The sequence below is a fragment of the Symphalangus syndactylus genome, chromosome 16 (genome assembly GCF_028878055.3).
Source record: "Symphalangus syndactylus isolate Jambi chromosome 16, NHGRI_mSymSyn1-v2.1_pri, whole genome shotgun sequence".
In the NCBI taxonomy this organism is placed as follows: Eukaryota; Metazoa; Chordata; class Mammalia; order Primates; family Hylobatidae; genus Symphalangus; species Symphalangus syndactylus.
In genome coordinates, this window is record NC_072438.2 from 14,330,264 (window position 1) to 14,348,464 (window position 18,201).

At 51.4% G+C, this 18,201-nt stretch overlaps 1 protein-coding gene across 2 annotated transcripts in view; it reads right to left on the reverse strand.

Annotated features, from left to right (window-relative positions):
• SORCS2 (sortilin related VPS10 domain containing receptor 2) overlaps positions 1-18,201 on the reverse strand; it is a 537,438-nt gene that overhangs the window by 59,620 nt on the left and 459,617 nt on the right. For both annotated transcript variants that reach the window (XM_055246055.1, XM_063619723.1), the window contains exons 7-9: positions 17,071-17,189; positions 14,336-14,425; positions 4,698-4,877 (exon numbers count right to left, since the gene is read on the reverse strand). In XM_055246055.1, coding sequence (XP_055102030.1) covers positions 4,698-4,877; positions 14,336-14,425; positions 17,071-17,189 — 389 coding nt within the window. The remainder of the gene's footprint in view (positions 1-4,697; positions 4,878-14,335; positions 14,426-17,070; positions 17,190-18,201) is intronic.

An 18,201-nucleotide genomic window follows, 5' to 3' on the forward strand; every position in this document is an offset into this window, starting at 1 on the left:
CCTCCTCTGCCACATAAGGTAACACACGTGCAGGTTCTGGGGCTCGGGATGTGGCTATCTTTGAGGGGGGCACTATTTTCTCCAGCATAGTCCCTCATCTGACCCCCAAGGACACACATCAGTCTTCAAGCAAAATACATTCACCCCATCAAGGTTTCCAAAGTTCTCATCTCATTACAGCATTCATTCAAAGCCAAAACTCTCATCTAAATATCACCAGATCAAAAGTTCCACATCTTATCATCTGAGTCATCTAAACCAGATGTGGGTGAGCTCTGGGTAAAATCCATCTGTGGAGCTGGGAAACTAGCAGACAAGTTATCTGTTTCAAAGTGCAAGGTTGAGGCAGGCACAGGATGGTACAGATCTTTTGCCTCCCACTGATGGCTGTGGCTTGTTTAGGTTACCCTCAGAGTTGGCTCTCAGAGACTCAGGGCTGCCTTCATTGGATGTGGGAGTTGGGGGGCAGGGCAGGCTCTTTTTCTTGGGACCCACCAGGCCTTATCAACACAAGCAGACAGAGACAGGAGCCAAGTGGATCACACCGCGAGCATCCTCCCAGAGTTTCTAGGGAACGCCATACATGTGGCAAATCCATGCACAGAGCATTCAGCTGCCTGTATTATCCGCATAGGATGCTGTGGTCTAGGGGTAGCCTTCCTCTCTGCAGAAGAAGCTTCATCAATGGTCTTGCTGGGTGGACAGTCCCAGGGGCTGGGAGGAGCCAGCTCCTTCTTGCCCATGTGGCATCACTCTGTCTCCTGCTCCCTCAACTCGATGACTACAGATGGGGCCCCTGGCCCAGAGTCCAGCTTCTTTGTGAGATGTGGTACCAAGTGCAGGCCCTGCAGAAACCCAGGACTCCATGTCACAGGGGTCTCAAGTTCCCTCCAGTCTCTGGGCTTGGTCTGCAGGAGATGAGCTGCCGGGGGCTGGGAGAAGGCGGAGCATGTGCATGTTTGTGAGCCTGTGTCTGTGTGTGTGAGTGAGAGCGTGAGTGTTGGCTATAGATTGGCTGCAGACAGGTCCCTCTGTGCTAGACTTCGGACCAGCCACACACCCAGCAAATGGCTGCACATCCTTTGCTGTGTGGTCTGGAGCTGAAGGGAGGCCCGGGGAACCTGCTGCAAGTCTTTGTGTCTTACAAGCTCATAGAACCCCGACAAGGCAGGCAGGACAGGGACCCAGGTATATCACCCAGAGGGCTTCTGCCCTGTCCAGTGCTTGGTGGAGATGCCTTTCTGCTGTTCTCCGGGCAGGTTTTTTGCCCATGATGGTTTGTGTTATTGGGTAATTGCCATTTTATATCCCAGCTGGGTCTCCATGAAAACACTCAGCAATAAATAACGTGGATCCAGCTATAGCCCAAGGCCCCCAGGTGGGTCTGATTGGCCAAGCATCAGCTCAGAATATCAGTGTGTCTCTGCATAGCTGCCCATATCACAGCTGTATTCATTCCTGTGTCTGCTGTAAAAAAAGTCCCACAAGTTGTGTGGCTTCAAACAACAGAAATTCATTCTCTTGGAGGCTGGAGTCCAAAATCAAGGCATGGGCAGGGCTGCGCTCCCGCTGCAGACTCCAGGGAAGGATCCTTCCTACCCCTTCCAGCTCCGCACCTCCAGCCCTCCCTGGCGTGCAGCCGCAGTCTCTGCCTCTGTCTTCATGGGGCCTCTCTGTGTGCCTGTGGCTCCTCTCCTGTCTCTGATAAGGACACTTGTGATTGCATTTAGAGCCCCTTGGATAATCTGGGATGATCTCTTGAGTGCTTGAGTCTTTCACTTCATGACGCTGCAAAAATCCCTTTTCAAATAAGGTCACATTGCAGGGGTGGGTATTAGGATGTGGGCCACCATTCAGCCCATTATGATGCCTGCGGCCAGGGCTCCTTGGGTGCAGGGGACAGGGCTATGTCCCCTAAGTCCCCATTCATAACCCAAGCTCCAGCAAAAGGGGAGCCTAGGAAAAGTTTGCTGTCTTGCCTCAAACCTGGGTTGTGCCCTGCAGGGGGAGAGACCCCCGCAGCCTTCCGAGGCACTACCTGGCTGTGACATCTGTACCAAACATTTTTTTCCTGGATGTGCTGCTGGGTGCACAACAACCACGACAGCAACAGTACTGGCCGTGTGCAGTGAGACTCAGGTGCCAGCCCCCCCATGAATTATCCCTGATCCTCAGAAAAGGGCAAGTGCTGGGAAAACAAAGTGAGTGCTCACTTGGAAACAGGCGCTGCTCTGCCTGTTTATAGGAATGACAGCCTTAAACCTCACAGCAACCCCGTGAGGAAGGTGCTACTACCATCCCTGTTGCACACAGGGAAGCACAGAGAGGTTAAGAAACCCATCTATGGCCACACAGCAAATACATACCAGTTTATGGACCTGAACCCCGGGCAGTCAGCCTCCAGAGCTGTGCTTGTAACCACCAGCTGTGACCCATGTTTGATGGTTTTCAGAGAAGGGCCATCCCTTGGGAGGGCACCCAGCTGGTGGACGGCGGGTGTCACCTTTGGACCGGGCCACTGCGAACCTCTTCTGGCTCCTTGCTTCCTCTCGCCTTGAGGCCTGTGTATGTGGCTCTGAGCTCCTCCCTCACCCAGCTAACTCCTGCTCAGCCGCCTCCAGGAAGCACTCCCTGACTCCTGCCCCAGGCTGGCCAACCACCCTTGTGCTGTGTCTCCAGGCCCTGGCACTCTCAGTCAGAACCACAGCTGGGAGCCGTCTTCCTGCTTCATGAGGGGTGAATGGTGCGTGTTGTATCCAGCCTGTGTCCCGAGGGCAGGGCCCAGAGCATGGCATGCGGTGGTGCAGGCATCACAGATGCCTGTGGACAGGTTGGCCGTGGAGCCCCACCCCATCCTGTTCTTGGCACCCTTCCCATCCCATCATCACCCACCCACTGCCTTCCAGAGGCAGGTCTGTGCTGGAACCAGTCCCCTCCTAGAGGCTCAGAGGGCAGGGCCTTTGGGACACTAGGGGGTGGGGATGGGTGCTGCCTAGCAGGTAGAGGAGGGCCACCTGCAGGGGGCTTTCAGCAGTGAGGCTGCATCTGCATCGTCTGCTGGGGAGATGACCCCTGACAAATGGGTTATCATTGCAAACAAATGGTTCCATTTGTGACTTTCCTGGGGACCACAATTCTGTGGCTGCTGTCAAGGGAGGGATGAATGCTGAGCCTGGTGCCTCCCACTCACAAGCTTATCAATGCCACTGCCTGCCCAGGGTCTACTGGCCACCCATGGGACACTCTCCCAGCCTGCGTCAATGGGCCACTGGGGGGTGTCCCCACAGGCAACAGGAAGGAGCTTGGAGGTGAACAACTGAGAGGGGTCCCAAGAGGAGGGCACCAGGCTCAAAGCAGACAGGCCTGGGCTGGTCTGATTTTCCTGCTTACGTCTGGGTCTGCCTGGGCGGGTCATTTGCCTTCTCTGAGCCTCAGTTTTCTGACCTGTAAATGGGTCAAGTAGCTCTCCTCGCTGGCCATGGCATCTCAGGAACAAAGGAGAGGCCTGGGAGCGGCCTGGCCGGGGCGGGGCTGCTGCAGGGATCCAGGTGGAAATGGAGCCACAGTGGCGCGATGCACGGGGCGTTCTCTGGGGTCAGTGGAGGCTCACGTGGGAGGCCGAGGGGGGACCCAGTAGGGCAGCAAGGAAGGCTCCTGTCTGAGCTCAGACGGCAACCCAGGAGGGGAGGCCAAAACTTCGCATGTGGTGAGAGAAGTGGCAGGAGGGAGGGGGGAGGGCTGGGTTCCAGGGAGACAGACAGAGCAAGAGCAAGAGCGAGCAAGCGAGAGTGAGCAAGTGCGAGAGAGACAGAGAGAGAGAGAGAGAGAGAGGCCAACTCCAGACACACAGAGGGAGAGGAAGGAGGAGATGAAGGGGCTGGGGTGGAGAGAGGGAGAGAGGGGGAGGGAGAGAGAGAGAGAGAGAGAGAGAGAGAAAGGCAGACTTCAGACACACAGAGGGAGAGGAAGGAGGAGATGACGGGGCTGGGGTGGAGAGAGGGAGAGAAAGGGGAGGGAGATAGAGAGAGAGAGAGACAGAGATGCCAACTCCAGACAGAGAGGGACAGGAAGGAGGAGATGAAGGGGCTGGGGTGGAGAGAGGGAGAGAGAGGGGAGGGAGATAGCGAGAGAGAAAAGCCAACTCCAGACACACAGAGGGAGAGGAAGGAGGAGATGAAGGGGCTGGGGTGGAGAGAGGGAGAGAGAGGGGGAGAGAGAGAGAGAGAGAAAGGCAGACTTCAGACACACAGAGGGAGAGGAAGGAGGAGACGAAGGGGCTGGGGTAGAGAGAGAGAGAGGGATGGGGCACTCAGAGAGAAGCACTGCCCTCAGAGGTGACCCCAGCCCAGGACGTCTGATGAGGGATTGTGAGGGAGCTGGCAGAGAACACTCAGGCTGAACCCAAGTCAGTAAAATGTTATTTCCTCAAAGAATTCCATTCTTCTCATGACAAAAACTTATACTCGATGATCATTGTATTTCGAACTTCCTCAAGAAGGAAATTCCCTTTCTCTAAAAATACCTAAATAATAGCCTCTTGGCCTGCAAAGCCTAAAATATTTGGCTGTTTACAGAAGATGTGTGCAGACCCCCGAGACAGCATTATAGACAGGCGGGAGGGGAGGGGAAAGGAAGAGGTTGGGGGAGAGGGCATGGGCGTCGGCGGCAGACCCGGCCCACATCCACGCCGGACCCACCTCCAGGATGTCGATGAGCACGCTCTCCTCCGCCTGCCGCGAGCTGCGCACGTCCTGCAGCACCAGCGCGTAGCGCACGCCCCGCGGGTCCGACTGGTACAGGTTGTAGGTGTCCATCTGGTACCACTCCTGCACCGCCACGAACACCTGACTCTCGTCCGTGCTGATGATCTGCAGATCCTGTGCGGATGTGCAGGGAGAACAGGGTCAGAGCCAGGCTGGGGGCTGCACACGGGAGGAAGAAGACGGCTGCACAGGCCATGAGGGTGGGGAAGACCCCAGGCTCTCCTGGAGCCATCCTGGCCTAGATTTGCCTCCTGGCTCAGCTGCTCTGGGCTCTGTGGCCTTGGACAAGTCCCCTCACCTCCCTGGGCCTCCATTTCCCCATCTCTAAAATGGGGATGGTGTTGGGACGCTCTAAGCTGGGTTATGGGAGGGTGGCCTGGGGACACCTCCTCTTCCTGGTCCCACATCTGGCCATCTGTCCATCCGTTCAACAGTGGGGAGGTGGAATTCTTCCTCCATGCACCCCCAGATGGTTGATTCCAGGGGGTGAGGGCTGGAGCCCCTCCCTCTCCTCCTATCCACAGCCCAGGTGAGTCTCTGCTCCCTCTTTCATTCAACACACATTTGGGAAGCACCCACTCCATGCCAGATACTTCCCAGCCACTGGATGCCTAGAAAGGCCCTGAGTGCAGTGGGGAGCCAGATATGGGCCCGTCCTCTGCAACCTGCAGGGAGGCGCCGTGGGTTCATCCACTCAAGCTTCATTGTCCAGGGACACTATCCCCACCTGTACGTGCACCAGACTTCTTCCCAGTCCCCCTGTGCCAGTCCCTGCCAGCCCTGAGCCCTGGGGGCACAGTCTGGAGGGGAAGGCAGAGAAGGAGCCCCACCAGGACCCCATAGGTGGTCTCAGAGGTGAAAGGGCAGCCGGGGCAAAGTCCCCAGCCTCGGTTTCCATTTGGAAGCAGGTGTGTTGGGCAGCTCTGGAGTGGGCTCAGGGCAGTGGTCTTTGGGTTCAGTCCCAGGTTTTTAAACTCAGAAAGCGGCCAAAACCCAATAGAATAAAAAGGAAAACCAGGAATACCTGAGTTTCTTGTTTTCTTTTCTTGCCTAGCCAGCCCCAAACACGTGTGGGAGGCACGAGTAAAGGGCTCTGGACAGGCCCATTTTGAAGCCCTAACCAGCTTCCCTCCCACCTCTGTTCCTTTGCCTTCTCTCTGGAACGTCATCACCCTCTGAGAACACAGTGCCAAGGTCCAGGGGCAGAGGATGGGTGGCAGAGGAGGGCCCGGCCGGCCCCACCTGCGGAGCAGCCCCTCCCAACTACGGTGTGGCTGTGGCTGGGACGCTTGGGGATGGCTCCCTTCGCATGTTCTCATCTGATGGGAGGGCCTAGGGAAGGGCTTTTTTTTTTTTTTCTGTACAGTAACAGATAAAATCCTGATTCTGTCCAGTGGAGCTCAGTTTTCAGTGGAGAGTGAGGAAGAAGCTGCCCTGGCAGGTGGCTCAGGCCCAGGCTGGACTCCTGAACGCTGAGGCCTGGCCCCTTCCCCTCACTGCCCTGCCTGTTCCCTGCGCTATGCAGCCCCAAGGGCTTTGCAGGAAAGGAGAGTGATGCTATTTTGCAGCTACCACGCAGGCCATAGGCAGAGAGGACCCCACAGCTGCAGGAGCCGCAGTCCTGTGTCTACAGACCGAAATTCAACACACAGAAATGACTGGCACTGAGACACACAGAACCAGGGAAGGATGATGGGGCAGGGTGCCAGAGCCTGGCCTTCCCCACGCGTGAAGTGGGACCATGGGTGATGCAGAGCCCACGGAGGTATGCGAAGTGCCCAGAGGCAGCAGGCTTGTGGCTGTTCTGCCCTCCTCACCTCAGCTTCCCCTTCCTTCCTGCTCAGCACCATGGGCCAAAATGCACTGTTATCCGGGCGTTGGTCGTTCTGCTGCCCAACTAGGGGAAGGTTTGTCCATCAGCCTGGGCCGTGGCAGGGAATTAGACCGTGCAGTCAGATTGTCAGGGAGGATGTGAGACTCCTGCAGGGGTGGTGGGGGGACTGAGACTATGGGTGCTTTGAGATCAGGGGGCTTGGCATCAACCATGTCATCAGGATTCAGTATTTACAGCGATTGCAGCAAGTCACATTGTGCCTCCTATGCCTCTGGGTAAATGTTTACATAACCTGTGTAAATGCATTGGGTAAATGTTTTCCACCATCTAGGAAACAAAGAAAAATGCATAAAGTGACTCGAGGTTACAACTGGTGCCCCCTAGTGAGACCCGGCACCAGCGTTTTCAAATGTTTACATTTGGGCTTTCTCTCCAGTGTGGTGCACATATTTTTTCCATGTGTAGTTTATAGTTTGCCCTGCTACATCACAGGCAGAGCATTTTCTCTGCCATTAAAATGATCTATACACAGCACTTTAATGACTGCATGATATTCCATTTTGCGGACGGGCCATACTCCACTGAGCTGCTTCCCCACTGGGAAACCGTCAGCGTTCTCAACATAACTGTGAGATGGTCATGAACATTTCTAGACACAGATCTCTGCTCTCTGGTTATTTCCTTGACAGAAACTCCTAAGAAGGGAAATTGCCACCTCGCAACATTTCGAAAGCTCTTGTTACCTGTTGTTAAATCGCTGAAAGTTTACATTAGTTCCTTCCGCATCAGCAGGAGTAGAGGACATGTATTTCGTTTTACGTATTCCAATATTAGAATGGTCTTTTAAAAATATTTGCTGATTAGAGTTATAAATAACAGGCAATTTTTGCTTCATGTTGCATTTACTGTCTTCTTTAAGAAAAGACAGAAGCAGAGACATTTTGATATTTTTAAATGAAGGATGTAAGACACATTCAAATATACATATAGTATATGTGATTGTACATATTTGCATGACCTGGAGAAACATGCAGAAGGAAACACCAACGTTGCCGATATTTGTTATTAGGTAGAATTAGGTTTGCTTGTAAATAACAGAAACAGGAAAAAGCTCTCTTTATTAGAGAGCTCTAAGAAGCCACACAGGACAATTCCATTAGCATCTCACTGGCTAGATTTTAGAAGCATGACCACATGTAGTTGCAAAGGAAGCTGGGAAATGCAGTCTTTTAGCTGGGAAGCAATGTACTAGCCAAAGTCTGGGGTTTGTTGAACTAAGATGAAGGGGCAGAATGGATATGAGGGGTATCCAAGACTTTCAACGATACCTCCTTGAGGAATGAGGAAGTGAGACTGTCAGGGAAGGGAGGACTGGAGAGGCAAGCAGGTAGAAAGGGTATCTACACATATACATAGTATTGTTTATTATGTTGTATTATAAGGTAAATAGATGTATTCTTCCATTAGTTGTAGTGAATGCATTTTAAATAAGTAATTTTGGAAAAGTTTAAAAATATTTTTAATAGACATGTCAGGGGAAATTTCTCCATAGATGTTTATATAAAATTCATGAAACAGTCTAATGAACGAACACCTTCATCAAATTCTTTCAACACTTTGAATGTATCAGCTCACTGCCTTCTGAACTCTGGGTTCCTGATGAGACATCTGTTGATAATCATATTGATTATTGCTTGTATGTGACAAGTCATTTCTCTCTTGGTGCTTTCAAGATTCTCTCTTAAGAGTTTCTGACTTTTTGCCAGGCATGGTTGATCGCGGCTCTAGTCCCAGCACTTTGGGAGGCTGAGGCAGGTGGATCACTTGAGGTCAGGAGTTATAGACCAGCCTAGACTACATGGTGAAACCCTGTCTCTATTAAAAATACAAAATTAGCTGGGTATTAATCCCAACTACTCAGGAGGCTGAGGCAGGAGAATTGCTTGAACCCAGGAGGTGGAGGTTGCAGTGAGCTGAGATTGTACCACTGAACTCCAGCCTGGGTGACAAAGGGAGATTCTATATCAAAAAAACAAAACAAAACAAAACAAAACAAAAAAGAGTTTCTGTCTTTTGACAGTTTGGTTATATGTCTTGGTGTGGATCTCTTTGTGTTTATCCTTCTTAGAGTTTGTTGAACTTTTAGATACTTATATTCATGTCTTTCAACAATATAAATTGATGGGGGAGTTTTGGGCCATTATTTCTTCAAATAGTCTCTCTGCCTTTATCTCTCTTCTGTTCTTTCTGGGACTCCCACAATCATATGTTGGTCTGCTTGATGATGTCCAAAAGCTCCCATAGACTGCATTCACTTTCCATCCTTGTTCTTTCTGCTCCTCAGCTTGATAATTTTAATTGTCTTATCTTTAAGTTCTCAGATTCCTTCTTCTGCCTTTCAATTCTGCTTTCAAATCCCTCTAGTAAATTTTTCTTTTCAATTATTTTTTTAGCTCCAGAATTTCTCTTGGTTCCTTTTTATTTTTTCTATCTCTTTACTGCTATTTCCATTTTGTCCATACATCATTTTCTTGTTTTTCTCTATTTTTCCCTTCAGTTCTTTGAGCCTCTGTAAGACACTCATATTAAAGTCTTTGTCTAGTAGATCTGCCATCTGGTCTTTCTCAGGGAAGGTTTATGTTATTTTTTTTCTTTTGAATGCATCATACTTTCCTGTTTCTTTGTATGCCTCATAACTTTTTTATGTCAAAAACTGGACAGTTGAGTCTAATGTCCAGTTAGAGTGGACATTAATAATATGGTACCTCTGGAAATTAGCTTGTCCCCTTTCCATAGAGCTTGCCATGTTTTGTTCTTATTTTTGATGGTTGTTGGCTATCTCTTTACCAAGAATCAGCCTTATATGTAAGCTTAACATCTTCCTAGGCCTTTTCTGAGCCTCTGCTTTTCCCTGGGCATGCCTGGTGATTTTCTAAATTCTCCTATATATACAGCTGCTTTTGAATGTCTAGCTCCCAAAAGGGTAAAGGAGGAAAAATAAAAGAGAGGAAAACAGGCTGTGACCCTTTAAATCTCCTGGAAGCTGTTTCAACTCATGGTGGTTGCAATAACAGCTGCCTGTCTGGGTATCTGCACATCTGTCATCAGAAGCGGTCAGTAATCAGAGCACAGATCCTCAGTATTTGAAAGACAAGGTCCTTATGGCACTCCTGCGCCCTCCAGCTCCTTCAAGCTCTGTGCATGCTGCTCTAGGGACACGTGCACATTTGCCTGCCATGGGGCTGGGGTGGGGGATGGGAAGCCTGGTACCAGGCTAAGAGCTGACATTATCCAAATTGACTTTGATATGCCATCCATGCCTTGCCCTGGAAACTGCAAGCTCTCAAATACACTTGAGAATTCCAAAGCAGTTACACTGGATGGGTTCTGCCAGTGCCGTTGCCATCTAGGTGGCAAGACGGATTCTGGGGCATCCTGCTCTGCCATCTTACCTGATGTCACTTCTTTCTTTATTCATACAGTTTAGAAATTTTATTTTACTTTAAGTACATTTATGGCAAATACAAGAATATTTCACTTTAAATTTGCATTTACCCATTTTTGTGAATGCTTTTACATAATTGATAGTTATTTGGATTTTTCTTCTCTTTTGTCTATTTACAGCTTTGGCCTATTGTTTACCTCTGTTAGGGAAACTGAATATTTAAAAAAAATGATAAGTAAATAAGCAAAGGATATGGACAAATATAAAAACGGCCCACCCTTTATAGCTTTCACAGACAGGTAAATTAAAACAGCAGGACGGTATCATTTATACCCTTTAACATAGAAGGAAAATAGAAAAATATGGCAAAGCTATGTTGAAGCTGATCTATTCCAACTTTGTTGGTGACAGCAGCTCAGCTTGCCCAAGCAACTAAGCTACACAAACATTTATATCCTTTGTTCTGAAGTGTGGGGAAAAGAAAGAGAGATCAGACTGTTACTGTGTCTATGTAGAATGAAGTAGACATAAGAGACTCCATTTTGTTCTGCACTAAGAAAAATTCTTCTGCCTTGAGATGCTGTTAATCTGTAACCCTACCCCCAACCCTGTGCTCGAAGAAACATGTGCTGTGTCGACTCAAGGTTTAATGGATTTAGGGCTATGCAGGATATGCTTTGTTAAACAAATGCTTGAAGGCAGCATGCTTGTTAAAAGTCATCACCACTCCCTAATCTCAAGTACCCAGGGACACAAAACACTGCAGAAGGCCCTTGGGACATCTGCCTAGGAAAGCCAGGTATTGTCCAAGGTTTCTCCCCATGTGCCAGTCTGAAATATGGCCTCCTGGGAAGGGAAAGACCTGACCGTCCCCCAGCCCCACACCCGTAAAGGGTCTGTGCTGAGGAGGATTAGTAAAAGAGGAAGGCCTCTTTGCAGTTGAGATAAGAGGAAAGCATGGGTCTCCTGCTTGTCCCTGGGCAATGGAATGTCTCCCTGTAAAACCCGATTGTATATTCCATCTACTGAGAGAGGAGAAAACCGCCTTAGGGCTGGAGGTGAGACATGCTGGTGGCAATACTGCTCTTTAATGTACTGAGATGTTTATGTATGTGCACATCAAAGCACAGCACCTTTTTCTTAACCTTGTTTATGATACAGAGACATTTGTTCACATGTTTTCCTGCTGACTGTCTCCCCACTATTACCCTATTGTCCTGCCACATCCCTCTCTCTGAGATGGTAGAGATAATGATCAATAAATACTGAGGGAACTCAGAGACTGGTGCCGGCATGGGTCCTCTGTATGCTGAGCACCAGTCCCCTGGGCCCACTTTTCTTTCTCTATACTTTGTCTCTGTGTCTCTTTCTTTTCTCAGTCTCTCATCCCACCTGATGAGAAACACCCACAGGTGTGGAGGGGCAGGCCACCCCTTCACTGAAGTTCTCCTTAGACTTTAACTTGAGAAAATTAAAAAGAAATACCTGCGGGCACACATAGATTCGTTGCAGCCCTGTTTATAATTATAAAAAAATGGAAACAACCAAAATGTCTAAGCAACAAGAGTCTGGCCTAGCTCAACAAGGTACACTCTCCTCAATAGAAAGCTTCACAGTCATTTAAAGTAGATATCATGCGTCATTCAAGAAACAGTCTCATGCTATAGCATCCTGTGGATGCAGGCTGGAGACCCAGGACTGCTTGTAATTCAGCTACGTAAAAGCTCTTTTGCATATGACTGAGGAATGCGGGGAGACCAAGAATTGGGGGAGGAGACATTGGGTGGATGGGGTGAGAGGTTTTCGGGTGAGCCCCCTGCTCCAATGTCTATGATTTTCATGATGTTAATTAAGCAATTAAAAATATAAAAAGAAAAAAAAGAGAGAGTTGAGTCTGTGGGAAGAGGAAACAGGCAAGTTACAAATTCACCATAAAACAACAACATCTGATGAGGAAATTCAATTAGCCACTTCTATAAGTTGTTGGTGGGAAATACTGGGTGGGTTGCTGTCCTGACCTGGGTGGAGAGGAAGCAGGCTGGCTGGCTGGCTGGGTAAAGGTCTCAGCAACATGAGATGTGGTCTTGAAGACCCCGTAGGGCTCTGGGGGCCCCGTTCTCCTGACAGCAGCCCAGCTTGCCCACTTCTTGACAAGGAAGTGACCATCATCTTCAACTGCTGGTCACTGGGTCCTGTGCACGGACCCCTGAGGGAGGACATTGATAGTCACAGCACATGCCACCTGCCCTGGATGGGTCCCTGGTCTTCCCTTGAAACTGAATGACATGAGGCCGGGTGTGTGTCTGTCACTGCTGTGAGAGTCTCTTGATTCTTTTCAATGACCTCCAATTTCCATGGAAATGCGAGAAGAAGAAAACAAGTGTAAAATGCACACTGTCAAGGGTCCACAGCGGGAGACATGACCTGGTGCTTCCTGCAAATCTCACTGACATCACATCTGCAGGTCCAGGGAGCCATCGCTCAAGGTCACAGAGGTCATGACTTATAACCATAGGCTCCTTAGAGCACCCTTGGCAGCAGGCTGACTGCTGGCCCAGCTACCCCAGCCTCCAATGCCAGAGGGGAGCAGAGAGGGTCCCTGTATGGGCCTAATTCTGGGCTGTGCACTTTCCTCTCCCCTACACCAGGACAAAGAGCCCAGGACAGAGGAGCTTCTAATGCTGTAGCTTCCCAAAGGTCGAGGGAAGGCTTCCCAGATGCTGAAAAGGTCCCTCACCCCAGAGGGACAGATACCTACGCCTTTGCCTGAAATGAAACCATTAGCTTTTAATTTACATACTCAGCCAAGCCTGGAGAGTTCAGTCTATTAAGCTGCTCCTTTTTTCCTTTTATTTTTTTCTTGTTTTTAAAGAGAAGTTTTTAAAAGGCCTCCTAGACTTTTCCCATTTCTGGCTCAGGAGAGGTCTGAGGGTGCCCAGCGCAGAAGCTCCCATGTCCAAGCACTTTACATCAAGCCACAGCCTGGGCTTGGAGGGCCCAGAGCCGCTGGCCCCTCCCACTCCACTCTCGCTCTTTAGCCCGGGGTCTTAGCTCCTGCCCTGCCCTCCACCCGAACCACTTTCTCCCTTGCTCTTCTCGGAGCTGCCTTAGGGCTTTGGATAAAGAATCCCTTCCCATCCTAGCCCCAGAGGGCCCTCCATAGCTGCCTGGCCTAAATCAGCCACACACACAAGCACTTGAGCACACACACACACACACACACACAATCATACACACGCCCTCCATCACTCTCTGTCTCTCCCTCTTGTTCCCTTCTTAGCACAAACCACAACTTGCAATTATTTTATGCATTTGTCTGTCTACTGGATCTCCTGCCTGTTCCCCGTCTGCAAAGCCCACAGGAGCAGGAACCCGGGGCTTCTGATTCACAGCATGGCCTCCTAGCACACATTCAGGTTTATATTTGGTGTTCAGTAAATAAATGTGGAGGAAGGGAAGGTTCATCTGTTTCTCAACTATGCATGTGGGACAAGGGATCTTCGGAAAGTATCATCCCAATGTCCTCAGGAGGGAGGTGTGGCACGAGGCTGAGCCGACTCACCTGGACCTCAGTTTGAGATCTGCCTTTGTTTCTAACTAGCTGTGTGATCTCAGACAGGTGACTGCCTCTCTGAACTTCCATCACCTCCTCTGATAGGCGGGAATAATATATTAATAGGGTGGAGAGAGGCCCTGAGGCAGGGGCAGGGGCAGAGTTGGGCAATCCCCAGCTCCCCTGGTCTCCCTTCTTTGCCTTCCAAGGCAGGGAAAGGCAATAGCATTAACTGAGCACCTACTATATGCCAGGCAGCATACTAGGTGGCTGGAATGCAGAGGTGAGTACAGCAGAGATCATCCCCACCCCAGCAATGTCAGAGGAGAGCAGGAGATGGACACTGGAGGGAGGGGTCCCTCGCACGCTGGGCACCAGCAAGGAGAAGAGTGGGATGGGACCAGAAAACAGAGGACTGGGCCCGCCTAGGGGGCCATTAGCAAGTGATATTTCTCCTGAAATACCACATGTGCAAGAGTTCTGGGGAAAGATGAACCAGGCAGAGGGAAGAGCCTGGCAGAGGCCTAGGATGAAGCTGGGCACAGCTGAGTCTGGAAGGGCTGGGTGGGCTGGAATGGAGGGTGTGAGGGGCGAGTGGCTGGAGGAAGCGCAGCTACACACTGTTCTTGTCCATCCTGACCTGGGACCTCCAAGCACCTGTGTGTGAGTCCTGTTGCCCCACGAGTCAGGATAGGCTTAGGGTCTGGCCACAGGGCCAGGCGGAGTGGGGAGCACCTTACCTTTGGCAATGCATACTTCGGCAGCTTCATCAGGACAAATTCATTGCGACGATAAGAGACATAGTATTTTGTCCGGTTTGCTGATGTTGCCTAATCGGGGGAAGAAACACATTTTTGAGAGGCTTGATTCCCTCTCCAGCCAGAGTCTCATGAATGAAAAACTACATATTATATTCAGCAAGTGAAAATGCCCTTTTACTTTGCTTCTACCTGTTCTGCTTGAAATGAGCAGACTCCTATTCATCCTTCAAAGCTCCCAAATTAACATCCCTCCTCTGGGAAGTCATCTTCTGCTTCCTTCAGTCAGAACTTACTTATTTCCCCATGTTCTCTCAGCACCTTGTTGCTCTGCATCCAACTTATGGAACAAGGTGGAGAAAGTTCCGATGGAGAAGGAGACAGGCCAAAGATGAGCTCGTTACCAAAGGTGATCACTGAACTTTGAGGCATGACAAACAAAGCTGGCACCATCCCGAGTGCTTTTCCCGGGCAGGTCATTTGATCTCATAACAATCAACCCCATGAACTGTGGCCATGGGCATCTGTTCCCAGAGACAGAAAGGCCCAGGAGGACAGGACTGTGGCAGGTCTCTGATTACAGAGGCCACATATCCTCACTGCCACAGAACAGGAGGTGCAGCTTCCTGAGCCACCAGCACCGCCGCCTTGTTGGTGGTGAGGTGGGGCTGGAAGGGCTGAGGTTTCTCACATCCCAGCACAGGCTCCTGGATCCTCTGAGGAGGAGGGTGGGAGGAGGAAGGGAGAGGGCAGGAGAGGCCTAGGCTGGGGTAGGGAGAGCTTTCCTCTGCAGTTGTTGAGAAAGATGGAAACCAGGGTAGAAACTGGATGGAGCCGGTGGCCCCCGCCTTCTCCTGCCCCTCATAAACAATGTCGTGAGCACCAACACCAGGCAAGCTAACTCTGTGACCTTGTGCAGAATGAGACCACCCTGCGATCGGGTCTGAACACAGACCAGACATGAATGTTGTTCAAATCCCCAAGATGCCCAGACACCCACCCTGGCTAAGATGAGCGAGGGCTGCTGCTTCACTGCCTGGCTCCCGCCTCCCCCTGAGTCTCCTGCCTCCCCTGAATCACCCCTCCCTTTAGACAAGATTGAGACGCCCGATCCTAGCAGGACCTCACCTCCTCACATCCCTCAATCCAGAGTCACACCTGGTTTCCTCGCAACCCCCCGAAATCACCTTCTGCAGCCCACACCTGACAATCAGGCCCTTCTAACCCCTCTGAGATGCCCAGGTTCCCCAGGTCGTGTGTTCCCTCTTGCCGCACTGAGTGATAACCCAGCCTGCTCCGCCATAGGTGAGCTCCGGGGGTCTTAGGCTGCAGGGCTTTGACAGGCGAGCCTGTCTAACGTTTAGAAACCACTCAACATGGGAGATGGTTGCCCAGAGAGCTGACACTGTCTTTGCTCTGGTACTTAGTGGACATCTGCAGAAATGCAATGCTAGGAGCTGGGAAAGCAGGTGGGGGGTTCAGACCTAGAGCCCAGCCTCAGCTTGTCTGAGTCAGGTGTAAGGACAAAAGGAGTAAATGGTACGGCATGACACAGTGGGGCCTGGGCTGTGACGGAGGAAGGTACAGGGCTGGGGGTCCTCAGAGGAGGCACCAGTGAGCCTGAAGTGGAGGCAGAAGTCAGGGAAGACTTCCTGGAGGAGGAAGCGCATGATTGAGTCTTCAAGAAGGAGCAGGATCAGCTGGTGGAGAAGCGAGGCACAGCACAGGGAACAGTACGAGCAAACACACAGACGGGGGATCAAAAGCCAGCGGCTGGGGCTCAGCAGAGAGAAGTGGAGACTGGGCAGGGCTGGAGGTTAGGGCCAGTGGCAGCAGCAGCCTATTGTCTGGCCTGCTTTAATGGTGGGGGATGGGATGCCCACTGCTTGCCCTAGCCCCTAACTCCATTGTGGCCCTTGGCACACACTGAGTGTAGAGTGGGGAGCTGGGGTGACCAAGTGTGGCTGACACATGGGAAGGAGGAGGCTGGGGAGCACGGAGGCCCTTCTGGGGAGAGTGCACCCCGCAGCTGCCCTCAAGGGGCTTCCTTGGGGGAAACTTTGGTTTGTTTTTCAGGGTCCCGGAGGGCAGAACAGAACCCAGTGGATGGGAGTCCGATGACGCAGACTCTGTCTCAGGGCCAGAAGAAACAGGCCAGTGACTGGGGCCACTCAGCAGAGGGCTAGGCTGTTTCGGGAGGGCTGAGCTCCCCATCCATGAAGGTGAAGAAAAGCTGGATGGATTGGTTGTGTGCTAGAGTTTCTGAATTAGCTGGGACCACCTGGCTGCTGAGGGTGGGCCCACTTGTGACCTGAGGGCACAGGCAGCAGGGTCCTGGTCACAGGGCTGTGGATAGCCGGTGCCTGGTGGCCAAGAACCAGCACCAGAAGCAGTCCTGGTCAGTTCCAAAGTCACTGATTAAGCCAAGTGGGGCTAAATGGGCTTAGGTTTGGGGACCCCGAGTGGCTGGGAGGTTTGTGGTAGCCAGAAGGGAGGTGGAGCCTCAGTGTCCCTGAGCCCCAGTTCTGGACTTGCGGGGGCTTCTGTGGACGCCTGCAGCCACAGCCATGGTCAGAAACCGTGACCTGCGAAGTAGTACTTGAAAGTGAAATACCCGTTTTATTGCCTCTTTTCTGAGCGATTCCATTTTTGCCACGAGCGGGTCATCCACCACATTGCCTGTTGCCAATTTCCAAAAGCCCTGGAAGCAAGCTTACCTTAAAGAAGATGTAATCGTCCTGCACAGTCAGAGACCCGTGGTCAATGGGGCCTGTGAACGGGGCCGTCAGCATCTTCTCGGAGCAATTGTGGATCGGGCAGGTGACGTACCGAAAGTCTACAGGAGAGAGGCGCCGACCCAGGTGGTCAGACTCCAGCCGGAGCCACAGACAGCCCGAGACATGTGCTGGGCTCCATCTTCCTCTAATACCACTGCGGTGCGGCTTCGTGGGCTTGAATTCTAAAGGCCACTGTGATGACACCTGAGGCTGAGGGTGTCATCCTCGCTCACTGTGGGCCACCTGCACTCTGACGCGAGCTCCCTCAACCCTCAGGAAGGTGTTCGTGCTACTCTGGAGCCTGCCACCCCCCTGTAGGAGGGGTCAGCACAGATGACGGTGGGTACCTCGCCATACCCAGACGTGCACGGCCCCCACACCCTCCTGAAGTCTCTCACACCTAAGCAGGGGTGGGGGCGGGTGGGGCTCCAAATTTTAAGCAAATGCTTCTACCCTTTCCAAATACTTATGGTTTAGCAATATTGAATGCATGCTTTGCCAGGGAGCTGCTAATTTAAAGTCCTTCTGTTTCCCTGGGGCAAATTTATGTGGAGGGGCTGGATCCTGGAGGCCTCAGGAAGCTCTGCATTCCAGCTTGTGAGCCAGGAGGAAGATTTATCCAAAGGGACCAAGGGAAGGGTGCCTCCTCCTCCTCCTCTTCCTCCTCTTCCTTTTCCTTCTCCTTCTGCCCCTGGCCCTGGGTGACCCGGAAGCATGGAGAATGGTTAAGGGAAGGGGTTTAGGAACCAGAAAGGCCGACCCCTAAGCTCAGCCTCAGGTTTCTGCACTGAACAATGGAGTGGGCCTACCTGCCCGGGCTGTTCAGAGGAGGCAGAGGGCAGTGTACACAGAGGGTACGTGGGCAGCAGCACCAGGCCACTGCCAAGCCCTCCTGAGCCACACTCATGTTCCCTTGAAACTGCCTGGTGTGCCCAGCACTCAACACTGAACCACTGAACTTCCTGCAGTGGGGCTGCCTGGCTGGAGATGCAGTGAAATGACTAGCTCAGGAGCAGGCTCAGTCAACAATCTACTGACTCATATGCTCACTCACTCACTCACTCACTCACT